General features: G+C 40.8%; 1 protein-coding gene across 1 annotated transcript; it reads left to right on the forward strand.

Annotated features, from left to right (window-relative positions):
* The first annotated feature begins 1,534 nt into the window (after positions 1–1,534).
* CYP2U1 (cytochrome P450 family 2 subfamily U member 1) lies at positions 1,535–27,505 on the forward strand. Its single transcript, XM_070433488.1, has 5 exons — positions 1,535–2,065; positions 18,817–19,452; positions 21,572–21,733; positions 24,355–24,522; positions 25,230–27,505. Exons 1-5 carry the CDS (start codon positions 1,579–1,581, stop codon positions 25,406–25,408), a joined length of 1,632 nt encoding a protein of 543 aa, XP_070289589.1. The 5' UTR covers positions 1,535–1,578; the 3' UTR covers positions 25,409–27,505.
* The last annotated feature ends 207 nt before the right edge of the window (positions 27,506–27,712 follow it).

Here is a 27,712-nt window from a genome sequence, read left to right on the forward strand (position 1 = left end):
ATCTAACAAAAAAAAAAAGAGAGAGATTATTTAAGAAAATGCTATCAATGCAATTATAACAAGAGGGTGTCTGTTAGGGATGAAAATTAGTCACATCTTCGACTATTTTAAAATCATTTGTGAATGTAAGTTGCTTGTAAGGAAGGATGTTATTGGCTACTATTTAAGAGAGCAAGGCCATGAAGAGAATCAGATGACATGTTGAAGTTCTTATCTGCAAACAAGTACCATAGTTTAAATGTTAAAAATTCTCCAAATTCAAAAAAATGAGAAAAGTAATCTAAAATTAATGGTTAATTACAGAAGATATGAGGTGTGTTTTTTTTTATTAAGCTTCCAAATGACTTATGAAGAACATGGCAAAAATAGTATTAGAACAGAGTAGACTCGAAAATTAGCATAGCTTCCTGGCATCACCTGTTTATAGAAAGGGTCACAGAACAAATAAAGGAGGCTCACTATGCTTTGGTCGCACTTTTGTAAGTACAGCATGGTGTTCAGCCTTTCAGTGTGTGCAGGATACAAAATAATCAGAAACAAGGAAACAGGTTTGTTCATGATGATCAATTAAGATGATTCATATGAAACTGACCTTTCAATAGGTAAAATAAAATAAAACCAGAGGATTTAGCCCATAGAAGAGGTAAAAAGAAAGTACCTAGAAGCCATTATGATGAAAGATTAGAAGATAGACTTTTGTCTTAAAATTATTACACAATTCTCATATAATGTCTTAACCTCACATCAATAATAATATCGTCACCCTTCCTTACCCTATTAATTTTCTCTTTATATCATCAGCTTCTTAAAGCAAGTTCCTAAAATAGGTCGTGTGCTTTACCCAGGCCACGGGCTAAAAGGAACTCTGAGCGTTCACTCTCCGCAAAAAGAGGCTGCCCCGACCCTGGCAAGTTCTAAGAACTTGACTCCATGACCCCCCCCCGCCCCCCCCCCCCGCCCCCCACTACCTATCTTTCGCGTAGCTTGGCCACCTACATCTACAAATTTAACACATTGCGTTTGCGTCATCGTCATCCTCCGGTCTCTGGGAAGAGGAAAGGGTCCTTTTGGACTGCACATCCCGATCTGGATGAAGAGTAGCCCAGCCTTTTGGCTACCGGGCCTGGGGCGGAAACTCCCCCTCCCAGCTCAGGGTGGAGCTGCGGGTGGAGGCCGAGTCACCTCAGGGGCCTATGGTCCCCGCCAGATGTATACACTCCATATACAAACGAGCGACCTAAGGAGGCCCAGCAGCCAATCAGAGCGCAAGAACGCGCAGCCAGATCTTTGTTTTTCCGGAGCTGCCACAGCCACGCCGGGCCCAAAGGAGGGGCGCTACGGCCATTAGAGACCAAACTTGCAGACTGCGCGCCCCCCCTCGTCCGCAGACCTCTCCTGCAGGGAGGCGGCGCGTCCCCTTTTAGGAGGTGGGAGAGCCAGAGGCCGGCCAATCCCGGCGCCCTCCGCCGCTCCGCCCTCCCCGGTTCTGGCTAAGGCCTCGGCTCCCAGCGGGCAGCGGCGAGGAGCGCGCTCTCCTTGGGGCCGCGGGGAGAACGCCAAGGCCGCCCTGCACGGGCCATGGCCGCCGCCGCGCCGCCACCGCCCCCCGAGGGCTCGCCCTGGCCCCTGAGTCTCCTGCCCGCGCCCCTGGGGCTGCTGAGGCTGGACCCCACCGGCGGCGCGCTGCTGCTGCTCGGCCTGGCCGCGCTGCTCGGGTGGAGCTGGGTGAGGCGGTGCCGGCCACAGGGCATCCCTCCCGGGCCCACGCCCTGGCCGGTGGTGGGCAACTTCGGCTTCGTGCTGCTGCCGCCCTTCCTCCGCGGGAGGAGCTGGGTCAAGTTCGGGAAGAATATCCCAGACGTAGACCCCTCCATGCCGGCCTCGCAGGTGCTGCTGACCAATCTGGCCCGAGTCTATGGCAACATCTATAGCTTCTTCGTGGGCCCCTACATGGTGGTCGTCCTCAATGACTTCCACAGCGTGCGCGAGGCGCTGGTGCAGCAGGCCGAGGCCTTCAGCGACCGTCCACATATGCCACTGGTCTCCCAAGTGACCAAGGAGAAGGGTGAGCTGGGCCCGGGAGCCTCAGGTGTCCGGGGACTTGTGAAACCGCCAGCCGCACGCACCCCGCGCGGCATTCCGGCATCCCAGTCGGGGGCGAGGTAGGGGGGGGGGCGAGGTAAGGGGGCGGCAGTGCCTCCCTTTTCCGTAGCCTTTAAGATGCCACTCAACTGTAGCTGATGGATTACTCGTTCATATTTCAAGATCAGGAGGAAGGGTAATGGGAGGGACGGGGGTGACAACAAAGTGTGAAGCCTGGCTGCATCTCTCCAGGGGAATTCTCTCCTTCCCAGAACCAAGCCTCACTCTTCAGGCCCTGTCCCGGGGGGAAAAAACTTGGATCCTTTTCACCTTCTGAGTTTTGCGTGCAAGAGTTTAAGAATAGAAAGTCCAGAAAACACTTTAGGAGCCTATTGGCAAACTTAATACACGAGTTTGTAGGCACTGTGATTCCTGCCTATTGGAGTCTAACTTGGGCAATTTTTCCAGGTTAGGAAACGAAACACATTGTTTCAATAAAATATCACATTTACTTTTCCTCTAACTCCACCCATCCACCTATTTATTTCCCTGTTTATTTATTACCCTTCATCAGTCTTCCCCTCCCTTTGTCCTATTGGCTAACACAGGTCCCAGACTTTTTTTTTTCTGAGTCACTCCTTTGCAGATATTAAATGTTTCCCCAGGGAGGCTTTTTTTCTCACTGCTTCTCCAAAAATTAAGCTCCCTTATTAGAACAATTGCATTGTACAAGTATTTTTCCTTTACTGCACTTACCAAAACTGAGGCTCCATAATTTTATAACCTGGGGCGGGGATGTGGGTCTCAGCACTAGACTGACATCCAGGAGGACAGGGTAATTCCCAAGTGCCTGGCCCATAGTAAATTTTCAATAAGTATTATTAAGTAAGTGAACTGCTTCTTACTGTCTCTGGAATGTGGCATAAAGAGACCCAGGTATTTTAGAATCTGAGTAAGCCAGACTTTTGCATCAGGATTCTAAATGAATAGTAGTAATCCTATATAATAAAAGGCTAATATGCAAATAGACCAAACAGCCGAATGACCAGTAGCTATGACGTGCACTGACCACCAGGGGGCAGATGCTCAACGCAGAGCTGGACTCACTGCTGGTGAGTGCAGCGGCGGTGGTGGGAGCCTCTCCTGCCTCCGTGGCAGTGCTAAGGATGTCCAGGAACGGGCCTAAGCCATCAGTTGGACATCCCCTGAGGGCTCCCAGACTGCCAGAGGGTGCAGGGACCCCTTCCCCTCCCCCCAGTGCATTAATTTCATGCACCAGGCCTCTAGTGATGATCATAATATTCTAAACGTCTCACTAAAAAACTGAAGTCACAGTTCATACCTCACCCTCTCCATGCCTTCACACAGGCTATTGCTTCTACCTGGAATTCTCTTCCAATCTCATGGCTGCCTGCTTTTCGTTTTTTTAGATTGTGATGAAATACACATAATATAAAATTTGCCAACTCAATAATTTTAAATCTTACAGTTCACTGGCATTAGGTTATTCACATTGTTGTGAAAACTATCGCCATCATCTCCAAAACTCTCTTTGGCTTGCCAAACTGAAGTCTTGTGAGCATTAAACAAATATTAACCCCAGCTCTCTTTTTCCAGTCCCTGGCAACCACTTTTTTTTTTTTTTGGTCTCTATGAATTTAGTAATCATACAGTATTTGTCCTTTCGTGACTGACATATTTCACTTAGCATAATGCTTTAAGGTTCATCCATGTTGTAGCATGTGAGAACTGCCTTCCTTTTTAAGACTAATATTCCATTGTATGTATGTATATACATACATATTTACACACACACACACAGATTTATTTCATGTAATCAGCTTACATACTTGGTGTTCATGTAAGAAGGTTCAAACCTGTAGAAAATTATTATGAAAGTTTATTAGTGTTTATTTGCGACAACTGACAACATGCCAGGAAGTAATATTTCAAAATGCTCTTAAGAGGGTAATCTAATTTTTTTATTATTGTTTTTAAATATATTTTTATTGATTTCAGAGAGGAAGGGAGAGGGAAAGAGATAGAAACATCAATGATGAGAGAGAATCATTGATCAGCTCCCTCCTGCACACCTCCTACTGGGGATTAAACCAAGATCTCCTGGTTCAACCATGGAGCCACACCGGTCAGGTGGCAATCTAGTTTTTAAACTTAAAAATGCACATATGCTAAGTAATTTCAATGCAATCAAAAGAATATTTCGTGACCTAAAAATTATATAAAATTCCAATTTTAATGTTTATTGGAATACAGTCATGCTCATTTACCAACCATTTGTCTGTGACTGCTTTTGCACTATAATTGCAGAGTATTTCTTTCAGAGACTATATGGCCCATAAACCTAAAATATCAGTTAGTCTTCTTCAGGAATTTCGCCTGACCCCTGCTCTAGAACAGTACTGTATAGTAAAAATTTCTGCAATGACAGAAATGTTCTCAATGCTGTCCATTAGCTAAATGTAGATAGTAAGATTAAGAAAGTGAATGCAGCTTATGGCTATTAGCAGACAGGGTAGCTCTAGAAAACAAGAGGCTAATTTTAAACTAAACATATACTCTTACATGTATGGAGTAATATGTCCATGAATTTTTTTGTACCCTGCCTTTGTCACTCTTTAGCTGTGTGAACTTAGACAAGTAGAAAATAGGCAAATACCAAAATTTCATTGAAAGAACACTGAATGAATTTTGTACCATCCCTGTAATGGCCTTACTGGAAGATATCCAAGAAAGTCAGTAAAATAAGAACAATGGATAATCTTTTTTTTTTTTTTTTTTTAAATAACACATTTTTCAGTGTGCCACTGTGTAACTAGCGGCCTTAAAACTTAGTTCAAACAAGTCCTAAAGTGCTGTGGGTGGCTGGGCTCAGCTTGTGCTTTCGTTCCACAGCCATCTGGGGCTTTCCTCTGCGGGGCCGTTGGCGCTGGTGTCACCCGGGAGCTCAGCTGGGGCTGTTGTGAAGCACCTTGGTTCTTTTAATGTGGCCTTTTCATATGGGTTGGGATTCTCGCAGCTGGGTTTCAAGTGGATGAAAACAGATATTAAAAGTCACTTCCGTAATCTATAGGTTAAAAGCTCTTCCGGATGCAGGTAGAGGGGAGAGAGATTCCACTGTCCATGAGAAGAGTGGACAGGAGATAAGAGTTTGTGGCCATCTTTAATTCCCAAGCACCTGTCATTGCTGATTATATATTTATAGAAAATCCTTACTGTATACAAGAAATGGTTGATAGTGTTTGCCTTTATATAAGGGAATAGAGTTTGGGGGGAACTTGCCTCTTTGCTTGTGTTCTTTGAATTTTACTATGTATTACCTATTGAAAAACTCCCCTTTTAAGCCTTCTTTCACCAGTAGCACTGCAAAAACCACCACTGTTTAACAGTTTTTCATTTTTAAATAGCTTAAAGTATATAAATGAGCTGGTGCAGGATGTCAAATCTGTTAAAAAAAAACAAACACAAAAAACACCACAAATCTAGATGGTGGACTGCCTAGAGCAGTGATGGCGAACCTTTTGAGCTCGGCGTGTCAGCATTTTGAAAAACCCTAACTTAACTCTGGTGCTGTGTCACATATAGAAATTTTTTGATATTTGCAACCATAGTAAAACAAAGATTTATATTTTTGATATTTATTTTATATATTTAAATGCCATTTAACAAAGAAAAATCAACCAAAAAATGAGTTCACGTGTCACCTCTGACACGCATGTCACAGGTTCGCCATCACTGGCCTAGAGATTCTGAGACCGCAGTAAAAATGCTCAAAATCTCTGGGTTTGGATTTAGAAGTGGGTTCAAATCCTGCCTTTGTCACTCTTTAGCTGCATGAACTAAGCAAGCTTCTTAAATTTTTATGTAAACCAGGAATAATGGTATTTCACCCTCAAAATTGTAATTATAATGCATTATCAGCCACTTCCTGATTGTGTGGTGTCAAAATATATGCCCTCAATCATTATGTCTCCTCTGCTCAAAACTGCAAAAGGTCTTTATTATCAGCTCAGATCCAGACTGTCTTGGTGATTAGTCTTATAGCTGTACCAAACTTGTCACAGATCTTACAGAGTCTCAGCAGACATTCTTGTTTCGTAGCCTCATTCTTCACCATCCCTGGAGCATACCACACCCACTCCCAAGTAACCAAGTGTGAATAGAGTGCTTGGTGCACCTGCGCGCACAGCCAGGCCCACCGTGCGGCCAAACCCCTTGTCCAGTCTCCTTCATCAGACCAGGATCCTCGGCCTAGTGATTTCTCTTAACCGTCTTTGTTTCCCCACCCTTGTACAGTATCTTTCATGAAATGGGCATTTGATGACTGAAATTGTGTTTCCAACGTGTCTTTTTGCTGATGAGCCACTAAACAGAACCTCAATAAATAATTACTCAGTTGAAAAAATATATATTTGTTCAAGTCCCTGCTTTTAATTCTTTAGGTATATACTCAAAAGTGGAATTGCCTGATCATAGTTCAAATCTGTTCAATTTTTTGAGTAGGTGCCATAATGGCTTCCCATAGTGGTGGCACCATTTTACATTCCCATCAGCAATGACAGGTTCAATTTCTCCACATCCTCAACAACACTTGTTATTTTGTTTTTCCATACCTGCTGAAATGTCACCTCTTTGAGAAACTGGTCCCTGAGATACTTCTCTACTGCCAGGTAGAGGTGCTCTATTCTTTTCTCCATGATGGTATGTATCACTTTCATTCTAACCCCTACCCCACCCCCTACCAGTCACTTGACCTCTCATTAGTTCCTACTGATCAGTTCCCCACCCCTGCTATATCCACCCACTGCTTTCCATCTTCATTGTTAGCATCCTCATCCAAACTGCCATCATTTCTTCTCTGATACTCAGAAGCCTCATAACTAGCCTGCTTGCTTTTGCATCACTCTTTTATCTCTATATCAGCCAAAGGGATTTCTTGTTAAAAATCATGTATTTAACCATGTCACTTCCCAGCTGAAACCAATTGCCACCAGCTCCATACTTGACCTACTGTGCCCTGAAGAAACTGGCCCCTGCCTGCCTTTCTGATTTTATCTCTTCCCACTCTCCTTTTATTTGTACATTTCAACCTGCTCTAAGCACACCAAGCTGATTCCTGCCAAGGTTGTGACTGCCTCAGGCCACTGGGTTTGCTTTGGGCCCAGAATAACTTTGCACTTGACTGACTCCTTGTCATCTCTCAGACCAAATGTTGCCTTTTAGTCCTATTTTAGACACTATCCAGTGCCACAACTTATTTTATCATATGCTTACTTCATTTGATAAACACTTTGAAAGTATTTAGCCTATCACCAAGTCTATCTACTACTTGGAATGTGAGCTCTGTGAGGGCAAAGATTTTGTTCATCTTCGTAACCACTGTGTCCCTACTAATTGGCACAGAGGAGGTAATCAAGAAATGAATGCATGCAAACAAGCATTTGTTGATGCACTCATCACATCATAGTTTTTGTGTTGCATGTCTGTCTTTTCCTCTAGATTTTTAAAGGTAGGAATTAGATTTTCTTCTTTGAGGTCCTTTTTGGTGGATATACAGTTTGGTCAATAATTTAAAATGAGTCAGTTTCTAAGTATTAGTTGGACCACAGATTATTATGAGCTCCCTCTTTACTTAAGAAGCACTGCGAGCCTCGGGAAACTTGGTGCTTCAGCATCTCAACTAAAGCACCCATTCCTCTAAGACAGGGTGGGGAACATCCAGCCAGAGGGCTGTGTAAGGCCCCGGAAATCATTTGTTCTGACCCTGCCCAGGCATTAGGGGTGAGTTAATTAAAGGTTTGACCAAATGTAGCAGGCTGATTTTTAAGTTGATAATTTTATATGGTCTGTGAATGATGTTATAAATATCCAAATGGCCCTTGGCAGAAAAAAGCTTCCCCAACCCTGCTCTAAGAGACAGGATGTGTTAGGCAATGCTGCTCTTATTCTGGTGGATGTGAAAGAATTGAGAAAAATTTCTGTAGCTGGTAAAGGTGATTGACTATAAAAAGTAGAGGAAGAACCATATGTTGCAAAGAAAATGCTTGTGGACTTAACTTGGAATAGAGAACAGATCATCTGGATAGGAAAATTTAGACAGTTGAGGAGGTTTTTTTTATTGGAACTTTTTCAAGAATGTAGAATTAAAGGAGAGAATGTGAGTTTATTTCAAGATGCTTATCAAAGAATGAAAGAGCAGATGAGTTCTGAGTAGACTTCACAGGTCAGAAAATGCACAGCATGACCAACATGAAAAAGCGAGGCCACTGAAGCTAAAAGGCTGAGCGGCTCAGCTGAGCAAGACTTGAGGAGCGCCCAAGCTAACTTTGGCTAAAGGTTTCCAATGTCAAAATTGTGATATGTGAAACTGTTCAGATACAACAGGTGCAGACTTTTAGGGGAAAGAAATGATATTATGAATTAGGGGCCAATAACATTATTAAATATTTATCACAAGATATTTAAAAATACTTTTGCTGCTAAAGACTAGCAGACAGGGAATGTTTCACAAACTGTGATATGCACAGAGAGGCTGGAAATAGTTAACACATTGCCAAAACAATCTAGAATGTGGGAAGGTTTCTTATGATATTTGAGTTTTTCAAAATATCATACTTAAATTGGTGCTCTTTTTAAGCCCATAAGCTAGAAAGGCCATTCGATGTACTACATCAGCTATACCCATCACACTCATTAATTCATATGATTTTTTCCTGAGCAGGAATAGAAAATAAAATTACAAACTCAGAAGCAAGGCTACCAAAGAAGTGATTTACTCTAAGTGTGGCCCAGGTCTTCTAAAAGATTTTTGCACTCTATTTTTATTATAAATTATTTCAAATGGAAGATTCAGAGAGCAATATAAACTCATTTATCCACCACTCAGATTTGCTTCAGATTCATAAACAGTACATAACTTTATTTGGTATGTGTTTTTAAAACTTATGTATCATATATTTAAAGTATTTTACTTCTAGCTTTTGTTATTTATTTATTTCCCTGTTGATAGAAATTAGATCATTTCTAATTTTGAGACACTGTTAGAGACTTGGAGGAAGAATCTAGGCCCGTGGTCGGCAAACTGCGGCTCTCGAGCCACATGCGGCTTTTTGGCCCCTTAAGTGTGGCTCTTCCACAAAATACCATGTGCGGGCGCATGTACAGTGTGATTGAAACTTCGTGGCCCATGCGCAGAAGTTGGTTTTCGGCCTGGGCGAGTCTATTTTGAAGAAGTACTGTTGATATTTGGCTCTATTGACTAATGAGTTTGCCGACCAAATATCAACAGTACAATGATTGAAATTTCTTTTAGCGCCAAATTTTTTAAACTTAAACTATATAGGTAGGTACATTGTTATTAACTTAATTAGGGTACTCCTAAGGCTTAGGAAGAGCCACACTCAAGGGGCCAAAAAGCCGCATGTGGCTCTCGAGCCGCAGTTTGCCGACCACGGGTCAAGGCAAATACCAAAGCCATATAAATGGAAGACAAAGAAAATTATGAAGAAGTTTTAAAGTACAGGATAGATTGTCAGTATTGGCTACCTTGAAGGGAAAGAAGATGCAAAATGAACTGAAGATAGAAATGAAAGTTCATCTGTGGGGAATTTGAAAACGAGTGAGAAAAACAAGATAACTTGAATCTTATCGTAAATGCAGTAGAATAGTTATTTAAAATAGTTATGTAAGAGAGCATGAATTCCTACTAAGAGGAACACTTCTATGACCCTGTGGACTTCTATAATCAGTGGACAGTAGATAAGTGGAAAAAAAAGCTGTGGTACATTTACACAATGGAATACTTCTCAGCTGTAAAAAAAGAAGGAAATCTTATCCTTTGTCAGCATGGATGGACCTGGAGAGCATTATGCTAAGTGAAATAAGCCAGTCAAGGATAAGTACCACATGATCTCACTCATCTATGGAATCTAATGAACAAAATGAACTAACAAGCAAAGTAGTGACAGACTCATAGACAGAGAGCAGGCTGACACCTGTCGGAGGGGGGCTGGATAGGAAGGTGGTGGAGGGATTGAGCAAAAAAGAAAAAAAGGAGAAAGTACTCATGGACATGGACAATTAGTATGGTGATTGTTGCAGGGAGGTGGAGGAAGGTATAGAGGGGATACTAGTAAATGGTGATGGACGGAAACTTAACTTGGGTGGTGAACACACAATACAGTATACAGTGTTGTGGAATTGTGCACCTGAAGTCCATATAATTTTGTTAATCAGTGTCACCCCAATAAATTCAATAAAAGGGGAAAATTTTTTAAAAATCTGTTCTCCTGCAAAGTAGTTAAGTGTTGTACAGTATTCCTTTGTGAAGATGTTTTATAGTCAGTTTAGCCTGACCTTTATTTGGTTTGAGGTGGATTTTTGTTTCAACTATAGAATCTATTCCTTTGACAAGAGCACCCCCTTTGTCTGAGGAACCCTGTCCCTACCATTCTTTCATAGACATTAACTGTGGCTGGGCCAAATGATGCCATGTCTTTATAAGAACTCTCTTCCCTGGTCACAATGACTAGTTGAGGGATAGACCCCTGATCAAAGGTGGACTGATCAGAATATCTCACTTCTTGGTAACACTGGTTACTTTGTGGGCTGGGCACAGAACTCAAGAATTCACAACTAGAGATCTATCCTCACATGGTTTGGGGGTAAGAATTTATACTTGTGGCATAGTTTGGAAACCTCAAGCCACAAAATGAACTTAAGGTGTCCCAAATTGGTTATCACTAGGCACACTTGATTGAAACGTTTAAACTCTCTCCCAGCATTTTTGAGGTTGGACTTGGAGAATAAAGGGCTTTTCTCTCTGGTGGTGAAAATGGGAGAATAGACATCTTAAGATAGCTAATATTCGTGTAAAAGCTGGTCTGCAGTAGGAAAGAAGTCAGTCAGACAGAAGGAAGTGAAAACTGTGTGCAGTAAGAAAAAATCATGTGACATTTAGTGTTTCATGAGGTGGTGACACTCGGCCCTTCCTGTTTTTTGGTTCCACATCCTAATTGACCTTTTTGCCAAACTAGCTTGAGGGTATGTTTTTTTTTTTGTCATTCCCAACCAATAGATTCATGACCACTATTGCTTTTTGTGGCTAATAATGGAGATGATAGGATATGCCAGAATCTCTTCCAAATACTTCTAAGATCCTAAGTCATTTCGGATCCACATCATGGGTATTTTGTAAAGTTTGGAACACCGAGGCCATTAATTCTGTCAATGTCTCTCATCCCTGGCATTTTTGGGCACTGTCACTTTGGTCACTTCTATCTTGCACCTCATTCCTGTTAGCTCACCATCAAAAACTCTTCTTGAAACACTTCTTTGACACTGCTAAAGTTATTTATTTTTCTAAGAGGTGCCTTCATGCACATCCTTATTAACACATGAAATATCAGCTCAGATGAGCTTTCTTCTGAGAAGCACTGCCTTCTCTTAGCTGATATGGTGTTCCATCCTCTGTCTACATTACAACCTCGATATACCTAAAATATACAACATTCAGTACAAGATGCAACTTCAATACAATCCAACATATAACAGTGTATTAGGATTGTTGGTTTACCCAGTTCCTCACAGGACTGTAAGCATCTTGAGAACAAGGACTGTATCTTCTAAGTCTTTGTTCTCTTAGTAGCAAGCATGCAGGGCCTCATTTATTCAGGATATTCTAACTAAATACTGGGAAAACTGATAGAAAAGGGGTATTTTGCTGGATAAAGTATTTCTGAAATACAGGTGTATAATTTAAAAGATGGTGAGTACAGACTGAGGACCTAACAAAGGAAGAATAAAATTCCTTGAGTAAGAGAACAAAGCAGACATCTCATATGTAATATCTTAAATGATGAGATGGTAGTTAGAATTAGTATCAAATCCTGAAGTGGAGTGAGACCGTATTTTTGCAAGAAAAGGAAAGGAGGCCCAACAATACTTAGTAAATGCTGACTGCAGCAAAAGACTTGGCCCTGGTTAAAGACAGGAAGTGACTAAGCTGGGTTTGTCTAGGAAGTAGTTTATGGAACTTTACTAAACAGAGGCAGAGTTCTGTTTTGGGGAATAATTGAAACATTTCCATTCCTCTTGGTCTTGACAATCACATACCAAACCAGAAGTACTTTTAACAGAAGCTTATACTCCACCTATGATGAAATGTATTTACAGTCCTGCACCACAACATCTGAAGACAAAAAGTGGACACAAGATTAGCAAATGAGTTCATAAAGCAAGGGACGACAACCTTTATGCGACTACAGAGAAGAGTACTGTGAGACAGTTTACTCTGTAGAACTTCCAAAAGGCTCAGGAACTGGAGGTACAGGGGTGAGACAGTGGGCTAAAAAGAGCGATCACTTGAAATGCCTATAAGGGTAATTGTTAGCCAGTTCCTCATCACCACCCCCACCCCTGCAGAAAATAGATAACATGTTCTGGAGAACATTGGGTTTTACTGAGCTCGTGGTCAGTCAGGAATGCAGTGTTGGGGAAGCAAGGGCAGAGAGATATGGCCTTGTACCACACAGGATGAACAGTTACCTCTAGATCAGCAGTTCTCAACCTGTGGGTCGCCAACCTGTAGGTCGTGACCCCTTTGGGGGTCAAACAACCCTTTCACAGGGGTCGCCTAAGACCATCGGAAAACACATATATAATTACATATTGTTTTTGTGATTGATCACTATGCTTTAATTATGTTCAATTTGTAACAATGAAAATACATCCTGCATATCAGACATTTACATTACGATTCATAACAGTAGCAAAATTACAGTTATGAAGTAGCAACTAAAATAATTTTATGGTTGGGGGTCACCACAACATGAGGAACTGTATTAAAGGGTCACGGCATTAGGAAGGTTGAGAACCAGTGCTCTAGATAAAGAGAAAACTCTTAAAGAGCTTAACTCTGAGTGTATTGGACAAAGAACACTCCACAAACCTGGCTACCAGCAAAACAAGGACAATTGCCTGTCTTGGCCTGGACCCTGGCAGAGAAAATTCCGCCTCCACCACTAATCTCTGTCTCGACTATTCTGCCATTTAGTGCAAAAGCAGCTACAGATTGTGTAAATGAATTACAGTGACTCAATAACTGGCTGTGTTCTAGTTAAACTTTATTTATAAACCCTGAAATTTCAATTTCATATACTTTTCACAAAGGATCTAAATAGATACTTCACCAAAGTGGACATATAGATGGTCAATACCACAAAATATTATTTGAATTTTTTTCAACCATGTAAAAATGTAAAAGATAGTCTTAGCTCTCTTGCAATACAAAAAAGGTAGCAGGCTGGATCTGGCCTTTGGTCTGTAGTTTGCTGACCATTAAACTAGACATTAAGTGAGCTTTTTAAAAACTGGAGGTTGATCACTCACCCTGTTTCCTCTCAACTCAAAAGAAGGCAAGAAAGGAAGAGGGGAAAGAGAATAGACATAGTAGGACAAGTAGAAAGTGCAAAATGTTAGAAATAGTACTTAAATATAAATGGACTAAGTTTACAGGCTAAATGATGGCCAGAATGTATTTTTTTTAAAAATCCAAATATATGTTTTTTAAAAGAGTTATATCCTCTCCCCAAAAAAGAAATATACCCCAAACATAAGAGTTCATTTCAAATTCAAAGTAAAAGAAAAGATTATAGTAAGAAAATGCCTGAAAAAAGGAAAGCTGATGTATTTTTGACAAAAATATACCTTGTCAGACTTAATTATTAAGAATAAGGAAGGCAGAGGACCAACATGGGGGCATGTAGGACCTGAGTGAGGGTGAGAGTGTGTGTGAGAGCATGTGAGAGATGGTGTGGGTGTGAGTGTGGAGGGAGAGATGGTGTGGGTGTGAGTGTGGAGGGCGAGGTGGTGTGGGTGTGAGTGTGGAGGGAGAGATGGTGTGGGAGTGAGTGTGGAGGGAGAGATGGTGTGGGTGTGAGTGTGGAGGGAGAGATGGTGTGGGTGTGAGTGTGGAGGGAGAGATGGTGTGGGAGTGAGTGTGGAGGGAGAGATGGTGTGGGTGTGAGTGTGGAGGGAGAGATGGTGTGGTGTGAGTGTGGAGGGAGAGATGGTGTAGGAGTGAGTGTGGAGGGAGAGATGGTGGTGTGAGTGTGGAGGAAGAGATGGTGTGGGTGTGAGTGTGGAGGGAGAGATGGTGTGGGTGTGAGTGTGGAGGGAGAGACGGTGTGAGTGTGGAGGGAGAGACGGTGTAGGAGTGAGTGTGGAGGGAGAGATGGTGGTGTGAGTGTGGAGGAAGAGATGGTGTGGGTGTGAGTGCGGAGGGCATCTTTCAGTCAGTGTGGGACCTCCGGGCGGTTCGGGTGCTCCTGGTGGAGGAGCTGCTAGGCCTCATGCGGATTGGTCGGGTGCTTTTCTCCCATTGAGAGTGGAGTGCTTGACATTTTGGAGGATCCTCAGGATTCTCCTTGGAAGGAGGCGGTGGGGAACAGCCGAGGCCCAGCACCCTGACGCTAGTCAGGCATGCAGGGCCCCAGTGCTGAGACCGGACACCCCCAGCACGGGCCTGATGCCATGACCTGGTGAGCCTGAACCAGTGCCCTGGACAACCGCCCTGCCACGTTGACAGGGCCTGCCTGGCATGCCTGGCCTGCCTTCCCTGTCACCTTGACTTAGCGCACCTGGCCCTGCCATCATGACCCATCACCCCACCCCCGACCCCCAGACAGACGGGCCTGCAATCGCAACCTGGCTGCCTGACCAGGTGCCCTGGACTACATCAAAATAAAAAGCTTCTGCACAGCCACAGAAACCATCAACAAAATGAAAAGGGAGCCCACCTAATGGGAGAATGTATTTGGCAATGATACATCTGATAAGGGGTTCATTTCCAAAAAATGTAAGGAACTCATACAACTTTACAAAAGGAAGTCAAATAATCCGATTAAAAAATGGGCAAAGGACCTAAATAGACACTTCTCCAAAGTGGACATACAGATAGTTAAGAGATATGAAAAAATGCTCAAAGTCACTAATCATCAGAGAGATGCAAATTAAAACAACGAGGTATCATCTCACACCTGTCAGAATGGCTATCATGAACAAATCAGTAAATGAGGTGAGGATGTGGAGAAAAGGGAACCCTAGTACACTGCTGGAGGGAATGCAGACTGGTACAGCCACTAAGGAAAACAGTATGAAGTTACCTCAAAAAATTAAAAATGGAATTGATATTTGACCCAGTGACCCCACTTCTAGGAATATATTCTAAGAAACCCAAAACATCAATCAGAAAGAATATATGCAACCCTATGTTCATAGCAGTGCAATTTACAATAGCTAAGATCTGGAAATAGACCAAGTGCCCATCAGTAGATGAGTGGATAGAAAAGCTGTGGTACATTTATATCATGGAATACTATGCAGCCGTAAAAAAGATATCTTACCCTTTGAGACAGAATGGAGGTACCTGTCTCATGCTAAGTGAAATAAGCCAGTCAAAGAAAGACATGTATCACATGATCTCACGGATATGGAATCTAATGAACAAAATAAACTGTTGAACAAAATAGATCCCAGAGACATAGAAGCATGGGACAGACTGTCAAATCTCAGAGGGAAGGTGGGGTGGATGGGTGGGTGAGAAGAGATTAACCAGGGAACTTATATGCATATATGCATAGCCCATGGACACAGACAATAGTTTGGTGGAGATATGGGGGAGGGGGGTAGACCCCTCCAAAAGGAGAAATGGGAATATCTGTAATATTTTCAATATTAAAGATAAAGTAAGAAAAAAACAATAAGGAAGGCATTGCATGATGATAAAATGAATTATTTTTTTTAAAAAATATATTTTATTGATTTTTTTTACAGAGAGGAAGGGAGAGGGATAGAGAGTTAGAAACATCGATGAGAGAGAAACATCGATCAGCTGCCTCCTGCACACTCCCTAACTGGGGATGTGCCCGCAACCAAGGTACATGCCCTTGACCGGAATTGAACCTGGGACCCTTCAGTCCGCAGGCCAATGCTCTATCCACTGAGCCAAACAGGTTAGGGCATGAGTTGTTGTTTTTTTTTTTTTTTTTAAATATATATATATTTGTATTGATTTCAGAGAGGAAGGAAGAGGGGGAGAGAGAGAGAGAGAGAGACAGACAGACAGACAGACAGACAGACATCAATGATGGGGGAGAATCATTTATCTGCTGCCTCCTGCACAACCCACACTGTGGGATGGAGCCTGCAACCCGGGCATGTGCCCTGACGGGGAATTGAACCATGACCTCCTGGTTCATAGTTTGATGCACAGCCACTGAGCCATGCTGGCTGGGTTTAACAAGATATAATAATTCTAAATTTGAACGTTCCTAGAAATATTGTCTAAATATATAATTTATTTATATATTAGGTATATATAAACCTAGTAACTTATAAACAGAGCTATAGATATAAATATTTACTAGTTATGATATATGTAATAAAAATTATAGAACAGCAAAAAGAAATTGACAAACACACCATTATAGCAGGATATCTTAACATACATATTTGAATAGTTGAGAAATCAGGTAGATAAAAATTTGGTAAGTATACAGAATATTTGATTTCAGCAGTTACCAAGCCTTCTCTTTTGGACATATAGAGAACCCTATCCCCAACAATAACTTGAATACAAATTCCTCTTAACTATTTGGAAGTTTTATTAAAATTGATCACATACCAGGCTAAAAAGCAAGCTCATCATTGTCAAAAATCAGTATGAGACAAACTGAGCTAGGTGGTAAAAGAGAATAATAATAGAAAAAAAATTTAAACTTAAACTCTAATGAAAATTTATGCCATGCATACAGTTCTTACGAACTACAGCTAATGTGGTACCCAGAGGCCAATTACAGAGCCTTAACTCATTTTTTAGGATAAAGGTCTGAAATGTAATGAGTTAGAAGACCAACTTTTTACATCCAAAAAAGAACAAAAGAATAAACTCAAAGAAAAAAAGAGAAACATGTCAAATTTCAAACAAATTCTTTCAAAGAGGGAGAACACACCCTGGCTCATTTTAGGAGGCCAGTATATCCATACAAGTACATTATAAAAAATAAAATTTATAGGTATAATCATTTATGAAGATGAATTAAAAAAATTAGAAAACCAAGTCCAACTTGTATACATATATGTATAACCCATGGACACAGACAATAGGGTGCTGAAGGCTGGGCTGTGTGTGTGTGTGTGGGGGGGGGGGGGGGGCTGGAGGGGGTCAATGGAAAAAAGGGACATATGTAATTCAACAATAAAGAATTATTTTTTAGAAAAATTAAGAAAACCAAGTCCAACGATGTTTTGAAAAAGCATAAAACATCATAACTGAAGCTGGATTTATTCTTGGACTGCAAGCAAGTCCAATGATCAAAAAGACCGTCAAACCTCAGAGGGAAGGTAGGGGAGGGTGGGAGTAAGGGGGAGAGATCAACCAAAGGACTTGTATGCATGCATACAAGCCTAACCAATGGACACAGACAACAGGGGGGTGAGGGCATGAGTGGGGGAGTGTGGGGGGACAATAGGGGGATAAGGACACATATGTAATACCTTAATCAATAAAGAAAAAAAAGTCAATGTTCAAATTAATCTATAAATTAAATCCAATCAAAGTCCCAAAGGCACTTAAAAAAAAAACTTGACCAGCTGATTAAAGTTTTCTGAAAGAGTAAAGAGTCAAGGATAATGAAAAACAATTTTCAAAAAGAACAAGGTGGTGGCAGGAGAGAGGGGAACTTCTCCCCATTCGATATTAGATTAATTATAAAATTTCTATATACCTTATTATAAAATAACAGTCATTAGTTTTACTGTTCTACATCCCAGTTCCTGGCACATAGTAGGCATTCAGAAATATCTGTTAAGTGAATGAAGCATGCCTTTGAAGGTAGCAGAAATAAAGTAGATTAAAAGTGGGAAAGGAAGAGAACTGGCTGAAACAAAACACACCATGGAAGGTAGGAGGATGAAAAAAATGACAAGAAACAAGGAATATCTGAGAGCAATTCTGTTGGCTCTGGTGGTGGAAGATGTGTAACATAAGTGAAGTCAAGTAAAATATAGTTGTGGATGACCTTGAATTCAGATGTTTTTAAATTAGGGCAGTTGCCAACAACAGATATTTTAGATTACCTGCCAGTTACTTGATTTCAAACTATGATGGCCAGTGTTCTAATATAGTTGCGCTATTGATTTATTCAGCTCATATTTAACGAGCTCCTCCTTTATACCCAGCACTATACCCAAAGCTGGGATTTTAACGGTGAGCACAATCAGATATCATCCCTGCCCTCATCTGCAGTCTACTACCATGCTAATCCTTCTGTTTAGAATGTTTAGAAAAGGGTGTATCCAGCGTAAAATATTTTCAAAGCCTGGATTCACTCTTATGAAAATAAGATTTTAAAATTTACACTAACTCTAGAAATTGAAATTCACTGCTTTTCACTTTACCTGGAGTTACAATCTATAATGATAAGCTGTATAGCAATTTTTTTCCTAATCAAATTGCATATGGTTTTTGTTATTAGAAACATATACTATCTTGATAACGACATTTTGCTAATCCTTTGTCTTGGCTGGTAATCTTTATATGTATATGAACTCTGCACAAGTGACTTGAGAAATACAGAATACATTCCTGGTATGTCCTGGTGAGTATTATCAAGTATTGCTATCTCTCAATGTCTTTTCTCGTGTGTCCTTTTGCAGGGGTTGTATTTGCACGTTATGGTCCAGTCTGGAGACAACAGAGGAAGTTCTCTCATTCAACTCTTCGTCATTTTGGCTTAGGAAAGCTTAGCTTGGAGCCCAAGATTATAGAGGAGTTCAAATATGTGAAGGAGGAAATGCAAAAACATGGAGGAGACGCCTTCGATCCTTTCCCCATTGTCCACAATGCCATCTCCAATATCATTTGCCTCATGTGCTTTGGCCGGCGCTTTGATTACACCAATAGTGAGTTTAGGAAAATGCTTAATTTTATATCACGAGGGTTAGAAGTCTGTCTGAACAGCCAGCTCCAACTGGTCAACATATGTCCCTGGCTTTATTACCTTCCCTTTGGACCATTTAAGGAATTCAGGGTCATTGAAAATGATGTTCTCAATTTCCTTAAAAGAATCATCAAAGAACATCGAGAGTCTCTGGACGTTGAGAACCCTCGGGACTACATAGACATGTACCTTCTCCACGTGGATGAAGAGAAGAAAAATAATAGCAATAGTAGTTTTAATGAAGATTACTTACTTTATATCATCAGTGATCTCTTCGTTGCTGGGACTGATACCACGAGTAACTCTTTGCTTTGGTGCCTTCTGTATATGTCACTGAACCCTGACATACAAGGTAATTAATAGGTGTTTCCTTTATTCATGGCAAAATTAGGTTATGTAAATTCGGATCAGCAACTTTGGTGATCCTGTGGCTCCTAGCACTAAGCGATGAAGAGGTATTACAGGTGAAACTCCACGTTTCTAGACCATGTCATACTTGCTTGCCCTTGCTTTAAATCTCTACAGGTCTGATTCTGTGTGGAAACTGTGATGAAGATAGAACTTCAGAGAGGAATAACAATTTAGAGCTGATGGGAATCATAATGATCATCCAAACCCATTCATCTTGTTTTTAAAATGGAGAACAGAGGCCCAGAGAAGTTATGTGACTTTCACAGGCTCACACAGCTAGTTCCACTACATCAATAGCAACAGGCAGTGAATGCCAGTGGCAGTTCATAGTGGAAGAACACAGGGGAAGAGAGTGTATTAGTTTTCTGTTGTTCCTTTAACAAATAACTATATACTTAGCAACTTAAAACAATACGGGTTTGTTATCTTCTAGTTCTGCACATTAGAAGTCTGACACATGTCTCACTGGGCTAAAATCAAGAGATTGACAGGGCTGCATTCCTTCTTGGAGGCTCTAGTGGAGAATCCATTTCTAGGTTCCTTGGCTCATGGCCCTCTTTCTCTATCTTCAAAGCCAGAAATATTGCATCTCACTGACCACTCATCTGTAGTCCCATTTCCTTCTGACTCCAAATTCAACTGGGAAAAGTTCTCCAATTAAAAAAACCCATGCAATTAGATTGGGCATTCCCAGAAAATCCAGGATAATCTCCCCACTGCAGGGTCCTTAGTTTAATCACATCTGCAGTCTCTTTTGCCAGGTGAGGCAGAATGTTCACAGGTTTCAGGGACATCTTTGAGGGTTTTTTGTGTTTTTTTTCTGCCTACTACAGACAGGATTGTGCCTACCTGTATTAGTTAATCTATTGCTGAGTAATACATTATCCCAAAATTTATCATCTTAAAATAATATCTCACAAAGTTTCTGAGGATCAGGAATCCAGGAGTGGCTTAGTCTGGATGGTCTGGCTTAAGATTTCTCATGATGTAGTAGTCAAATCTGGCTGGGGTTGCAGTCACCTATAAACTTGACTGGGACTGAAGGACCCACTTCCAAGATGGCTCATCCACTTGACTATTGGTTGCAGGTCTTACCACTTGGACCTTCCCATAGGGCTGCTTGACTTGACCCTAGAGCAGCCATGGGCAAACTACGGCCCGCGGGCCGGATCCGGCCCGTTTGAAATGAATAAAACTAAAAAAAAAAAAGACCGTACCCTTTTATGTAATGATGTTTACTTTGAATTTATATTAGTTCACACAAACACTCCATCCATGCTTTTCTTCCGGCCCTCCGGTCCAGTTTAAGAACCCATTGTGGCCCTCGAGTCAAAAAGTTTGCCCACCCCTGCCCTAGAGAGAGTGAATGGCCAAGACAGGAGCCACAGTGTCTTTTATAACCTAAGTTCAGAACTGACATGTCAACTCCTCCTTTACTCTGTTGGTCACTTAGACCAACTTAGTACAAAGTGGGAGGGGACTGCGTAAGAATGTGTAAACCAAGCTTTGGCCGGTGTGGCTCAGTTAGTTGGGCATTGTCCCATGCACCAAAAGGCTGCTGGTTTGATTCCAGGTCAGGGTACAAGCCCAGGTTGCGGGCTCCATCCTCAGTAGGGGATGTGCCAGAGGCAGCCAATAGATGTTTCGCTCTCACATCTATGTTTCTCTCTCTAAAAATCAATTTTAAAAAAGTGAATGTGTAAACCAAGAGGCACGGAGATCACTAGGAGCTTTGATGGGCTACCATATATTGTCACATATACCAGTAAACGCTTAGATAGTCCAGTGTTCACATGAGAGAATGATTCAGAGTACTCCTGAATACAGAATGCTTGCTCCTTCGCCCCTCTATCTGTTCTGATATCCTTCAGAGTCACAGAGCGTACAGGGGCTAGCTGGCTCCACTTGGAATATCTGATTAGTGCTTCACTTCACTCAGGCGGAGTCAGGCCTGTACTGCCACATTGCCGGTTGTGTGTACAAGGCGATGGTAAGTGGTGTAGGAGGGAAGTCTCAACTTACTAGTGACTGGTCTTCTGGTTTATTCTCTTTTTGTATAGAAAAGGTCCACGAGGAAATTGAAAGGGTCATTGGTGCTGACCGAGTCCCTTCCTTCACTGACAAGGCCCAGATGCCCTACACAGAAGCCACCATCATGGAGGTGCAGAGGCTGACTATGGTAGTGCCGCTTTCCATTCCACATATGACCTCGGAGAAAACAGGCAAGTCTAGAACTTCCACCTTTGAGTGGGAAGCCCAGCCCAGGGAAGTTGAGGTGAGGGTATGGTGACTGTCACCTACCTTGATCCTCCCAATGGTTTAGCACTGTATCATGGACAGTCAAATGTCCAGGGGATGCTTCAGCAGACAGTTGTCTAGTATTTGTTGTACTGGCATTCTACACAGCTTGTTTTGTAAATGGCTTGCTCTTCAGAGCACAGATGCCCACAATGGTCACAAACAAATTAAGCTGCCATATGCAGTGGCTGCCTGGACAGAAGAAACGCTAGCATTGGCAAAGGCACCCACCTCTCCGTCCTCTTCTTAGGGGTCAGAAGAGCTAGTCTAAATGTGGAAGTAAGGGTTTTAACACCACCTTTTTTACCGGTTACGAGTATACTTGTGTTTCCACTCACATGAAGTAATTTTAAGGTCGGAAAGCAATGTAGAATTTTAAAACAGCACTCTGGACTATTTTCTTAGTTATGTTTGTGTAGGCTCAGATTATAAGAGGTGCGAGATACAAGCCAATTCACTGCTCGGCACTTATTTCAGCCGTCCCTAGTTTTCCTCCTTGCTATGCGTGTCTTTTCCTCAACTCATCAGTTATGATGAGAACTACATCAAATTCTTTCCATCCATCTTTTATTATGGCAAAAGGTTTAAAAAAGACTTGTCATGGCAGAGAAGAATGTTAGAGTGAATGATGTGCGGACACCGTGTCTGATTGGCCGAGTGACTTTGGTAGTCAGCTGGAAGATAGTACCTTGTCAGAAGATAGTAATGAGTTTAACATTAGACCATCATGAAGGCAAAAGAAACGTGATAGTATCCAACAGTGAAAGTGATTCTGAAGAAGAATGGGCAGAAAAAGACATTTTACCTGGAGGATTATACAAATATTTCAGGCATAACTGTTCAATCTGAAGACCCATAAAGTATAACTGAAGTAACCAATTTATTTTTTGATAAGAATTTTTTCAATCTCATTACTTCTTAAACCAATTTATACATTAGCACATGGAAAAATACCACAAAAATATCTGCTAAAACTTCACCATAGAAGGACATTACTTATATGAATATAAAGAAGTTTCTTGGTTTAATTATATTGATGGGACAAACAAAGAAGCCAGAATGAAAAGATTACTGTTCAACCGATCCTTTACTTGAATCACCCATAGTTCCAAAAACTATGTTTATAGAAAGAGGTTCGAGTAAATACTTACATTCTTTCATCTGAATGATAATTCACAAGCAACATGTAACATAGACTGTCTTCACGGATCACTTTATCTTGAAACGCAAATCTTTATATGTACCCAAACAGCAGTTATCACTCAATGAAGCAACGATTCCATGGAGAGGACGCATCAGATTCAAGACGCATTATCCGGCAAAAATAATAAAATGTGGAATTTTAGTAAGGATGCTTTGTGAAAGTGAGAGTGGCTATATTTGCAACTTCAACATATATATATGGGTGAAGGCGAAAAATACAACAGATTATATTATCTGTCTTATGGCCTTTTCTTGGTTCTTGGCATCAAATTTACCAAGATAATTACTAAAATAGCATGTCTACAGCTGAACTATTATTGAAGAACAAAACACTGGTTTGTGGAACAATGAGGGAGAGCCATGGGTTGCCAAAACTACAAAAAGTAGCTGGCTACACGAGCAAGTTCTGGCTCCAAATAGCTGGCCAGCAAGGTGTTAACTTGGAGTTATCCTACTTCAGTTGTTACAATTCTGCAAGTGAAGCATAAATATTAAAGAGTTAGAAGAGCCCTTTTGATTCTAACGATACCTGTTTCAACCTCTCACAGTGAAATGTGTCCTTTTGATTATGCCCTTGACATACAGGGTGGGGAAAAAGTAGGTTTACAGTTGTTCATATGAAAAATAATACAACAATTAATAAACAATAATACAAGAATAAACTGTGTTTCACGAACTCCAACTGTAAACCTGGCTTTTGCCCACCCTGTATAGGCACTCAGATTCCCTCGTAACAAGGAAGTCACCTCCTAGGAGACAGCTCATGATGTAGCGGGCTTAAATTAGTTATGATACTGTTGTAGAAGGCAATCACTTATAAACGGCATTAGATCACTTAACAATTTCTTTGGTACAAATTAAATTCACTGAGTGTGCAGTATCTTTTGGGTATCACTTAAAGTGCACATGGATTTTTTGGCCGATTAAGAGGCAATGCTGACTTCCCTGTACATCCCTTTACCTTAGTTACCTTTCTCATCATATTATTGTGTGGACATAAAAGACTGTAAAATATAAAGTTTTATACAGGTATTAGGAATTTCTATTCTTTGGGAAAGTTTACCTGGTATGCCCTGTGATTTCTATGTGTTTTCTTTTCATTATAATGTTGTTATGGTTTGATCTAATGCATTAATTCAACAACTCTTAAGCTGGATCCTGGGGTGGTATGGAGAAAGGGATGCCAATTGGTAAGGTCTTGCCCCTGCCTACAAGTACCTCAAGGTTTAGTCTCAGCAAATTAAGAGCTCGATATGTCACTAGGTATTTTTTTAGATAGCGATGTTTACAGATTAGTAAAAAAGCATGCTGAATGACAATGGTTTTTGCTTGTTTGTTTTAGTGCTCCAAGGGTATACTATTCCCAAAGGCACAGTGATAGTGCCCAACTTGTGGGCAGTGCACAGAGATCCAGCCATTTGGGAGAAACCTAATGATTTCAACCCTAATCGATTTCTGGATGATCAAGGACAACTTATTAAAAGAGAAACATTTATTCCTTTTGGGATAGGTGAGTTAAACTTTATTTTCTTAATGGCATAATTAAAAATGAAGTAGAACCAAAAGAATATTTTATTATTTCATAGTACTGTTTTAAAAATGTTTCTTTCCGGGCAAGCTAATATAAGAGATAAATCATGTAGATAATACATCTCCACTCTGTTCATTTCAGATTTTAAAAATGAAAGGAAAGCAATTTGGTTTTAAGTCTTTAAATACGCCTAGGAATCTTCATCTCTGAACTGCTCTGGTGATGGTTTGAGTGCCAGGGAACTGTTGGAGTTCAGAGCAGCTTTTGACTGATGGCCGGTGGGTGAGAGGGGTTCTCTGTTCTCAGCAGCAGCTCCTTTAGGTTCCTAGAGAAGGAATACTCCGGAGAGTCGTAATCTGATTTATTTTCTCCCTAATCATCCAGGTAAGAGCACAGGAAAGAATCAAGTAGGTACAGAAGCAGGAGGAGACAAGAATCAGATCTGTCTCTAGTTCCTGTCTAGGATGAAGATAGGTTTTTATGAGTAGGGGTTAAAATGTGAGCTTCATATATAAAAATTTTAATCAGCATTACTGTGGGAGGTCATGTGGTATATGTGGCAGTTTTATTTTAAAACTCTATATCTGTATTTAAGACAATTTAGATATTGCATATAAATGTGTACTTTTAGAGACAGAAAAAGGGGTGGTATTATAATGCTTAATTTTTTTCTGCTCTTATTTTAGGGAAGCGGGTGTGTATGGGAGAGCAGCTGGCAAAGATGGAACTATTCCTGACGTTTGTGAGCCTGATGCAGAGTTTCACATTCGCTTTACCTAAGGATTCTCAGAAGCCCCTTCTGACTGGAAAATACGGTCTAACTTTAGCCCCACATCCATTTAATATAATCATTTCAAAGAGATAAAGAACATCTCTGAAAGGAGATGGTGAACAGGATGTAAATACATGTCTTTCTAAACACATTCTTCTTTCTACACTTGACAGCGGATCCAGGAACTTAGTGGATCCAGGGTAGGCTCAGGTTGGAGACTAAAAAGAGGGTAGAACATATGGGAGCTTTCATCTCGGGGCTCCTCAGCAGGATACTTCAGCCTTTTTAGTAACGCCTGTCTGTGATTTAGGGAATGGGACTAGAGGACTGGGTTGGGAAGCAGGAGATTTGGATTTTATTCCCAGTGGCTTCTACCAGTGAGCATTTCTTCTCATCTCAGTGCCTTAGTCATTTCATGTGGTAACAAAACCTGCCTTTTCTCTCTCAGCACTAACGAAGGCCAAATGCCCTATATCTTTCCTAGCATCACCAAAACACTGTTAAGTTCTGAAGAACAGATTTAGGAATAGAAGGTCTGAAACAACATGAAAGTGGAGCTCAGACTTGAATACTTTGTCAGAAAAGGATGTGAGTTTAGGCTGAGTTAGAGCTTTTCTTGCCACAGATCTTATGCCAGTTGGGGGGTGGGGTGGGGTGGGGGTTCTTGTTAATTTTTTTATGATTTTAGTTTTTACTTTTTCTAGACATGGGAGGAAGTGGACCCTGGTCCAGTAATGTTGAGGAAAGGTCATAGTCTGAATTTATATGTCTACCTTCCATTTCAACTACATAACAAACAGACTAGCTGAAGACGTGGCTTCATGGCAGAATTCCTTCCTGCTGAGTTTACTTGCAAAGATATAGCTCTACCTTTTGACTTGAGTCCTAAATAGTGAGCTTGGGAATTCTGATACTAGGATTCAGGTTGTAGTGAATTCTTTCCTATTCTCCCTGCCACCAGGCCTAATGTATCTCATCCTTAAATACCGTCTAAGACAGTAAGAAATTCTTATTCGTATTAAAATAACTAAATTGTTTCTTAATAAAGAAGGCCCCTCAAGAAGAGCAGTTCTCAAGAAAGGTAACGGTCTCTTTCAGGGGGTGTTTGGAAATGTATGGGTGTATTTTTGGTTATCACAACGATGGGGGTGCTACTGGCCTTTTGCTGCCTTAAGGCCCAGATGCCAAAGGTCTGAGCAATTCTGTACAAGAACTGTCCTGCCCGGTATGCCAGTATTGCTCCCAGTGAGAACACAGTCCAAAGAATGGTGAGCCTTTTCCTTTATTCATCCATAGTACTCCTTCCTTATATAGAAGTAATCATGATGATAATACAAACAACTCTATTTTTTAGCTTTTCCTCCTGCTGGTACCATAGTCAATGCTTTACTTATAGGCATACATAATCCTTACAGATTATTAAGAGGATGCCATTTTGTAGCTGATAAAGCCAAAGCTTAGATGTTTAGGTACCTAGTGAAAAGGTTCATTTCAAATTTACCAGTCTTTGTGCCAGTCTCTCTAAACCACTTCTCTGTACTGCCACCACTTGATCCCTAGCAGTTTACCCCTCTGCATTTTCAATATGGACAAATGAAACATAGGCTAATCTTTAGGTGCCTTGAGGATTTTTTGTTAATTAAAAAAGAAAACACAACTAATAAATGAAGTGCCCAGGAACAAACTGTAAGTAGATGGAGAGGCTGTGGTATGGATTTTAGATAAGATACATGTGTGGATTAAAGTGCACCTTGAGCAGGAAGTTTGTTCCTGATCTGGAATTTTTTAGGCTTTTGAATTGCACTAGTAATTTGGGATTAACAAGTTTATTACTCCTTAATTTTATACATGCTTAATTTCAACTTTCCTAACAAAACAGTTCATAGCTTACTTGAGGGGAAAAAGTGTTTTATGTGTGACTATGTTGAAATCAGATGTTTATTAAACTCTTAAATATAATACCTCACAGTGTAGCACTTTAAAAACAGCTTTATATGGCTAGTCACCAAAAAGGCTATTAATGCTTTCCTTGCACATGTTGACATTTTACGATTTTATACTTTATGATTTGTTGAAATGTAAAAACTGTAGTACTTTGTTTTATAAATTTGCCTAATATCTAATTTTTAGTCTTCATCTTTAGCATAATTTTTATGCTTTTATTAAACATTTTAGTTTCGCTTTGATAGACTCATGTGTTTTTGTTTGTTTGTTTCTTTCTTGTTTTATTTTAACTGCTAAACCAAATTCTGTTTTACCAGATGTCAAGTTAGGAAATGGAAGAGGGAGTAAACCTCCAAAAAGAAAGCGATAGACACAGTATTATATAAGCATTTAGACAGTTGGGTAATACATTTACTCTCACAACTGTATCACAGCCCAAGTTTCTTATTTGCC

The sequence above is a fragment of the Myotis yumanensis genome, unplaced genomic scaffold (genome assembly GCF_028538775.1).
Source record: "Myotis yumanensis isolate MYYU_CA2020_CCGP unplaced genomic scaffold, mMyoYum1.0.hap1 SCAF_1, whole genome shotgun sequence".
NCBI lineage: Eukaryota > Metazoa > Chordata > Mammalia > Chiroptera > Vespertilionidae > Myotis > Myotis yumanensis.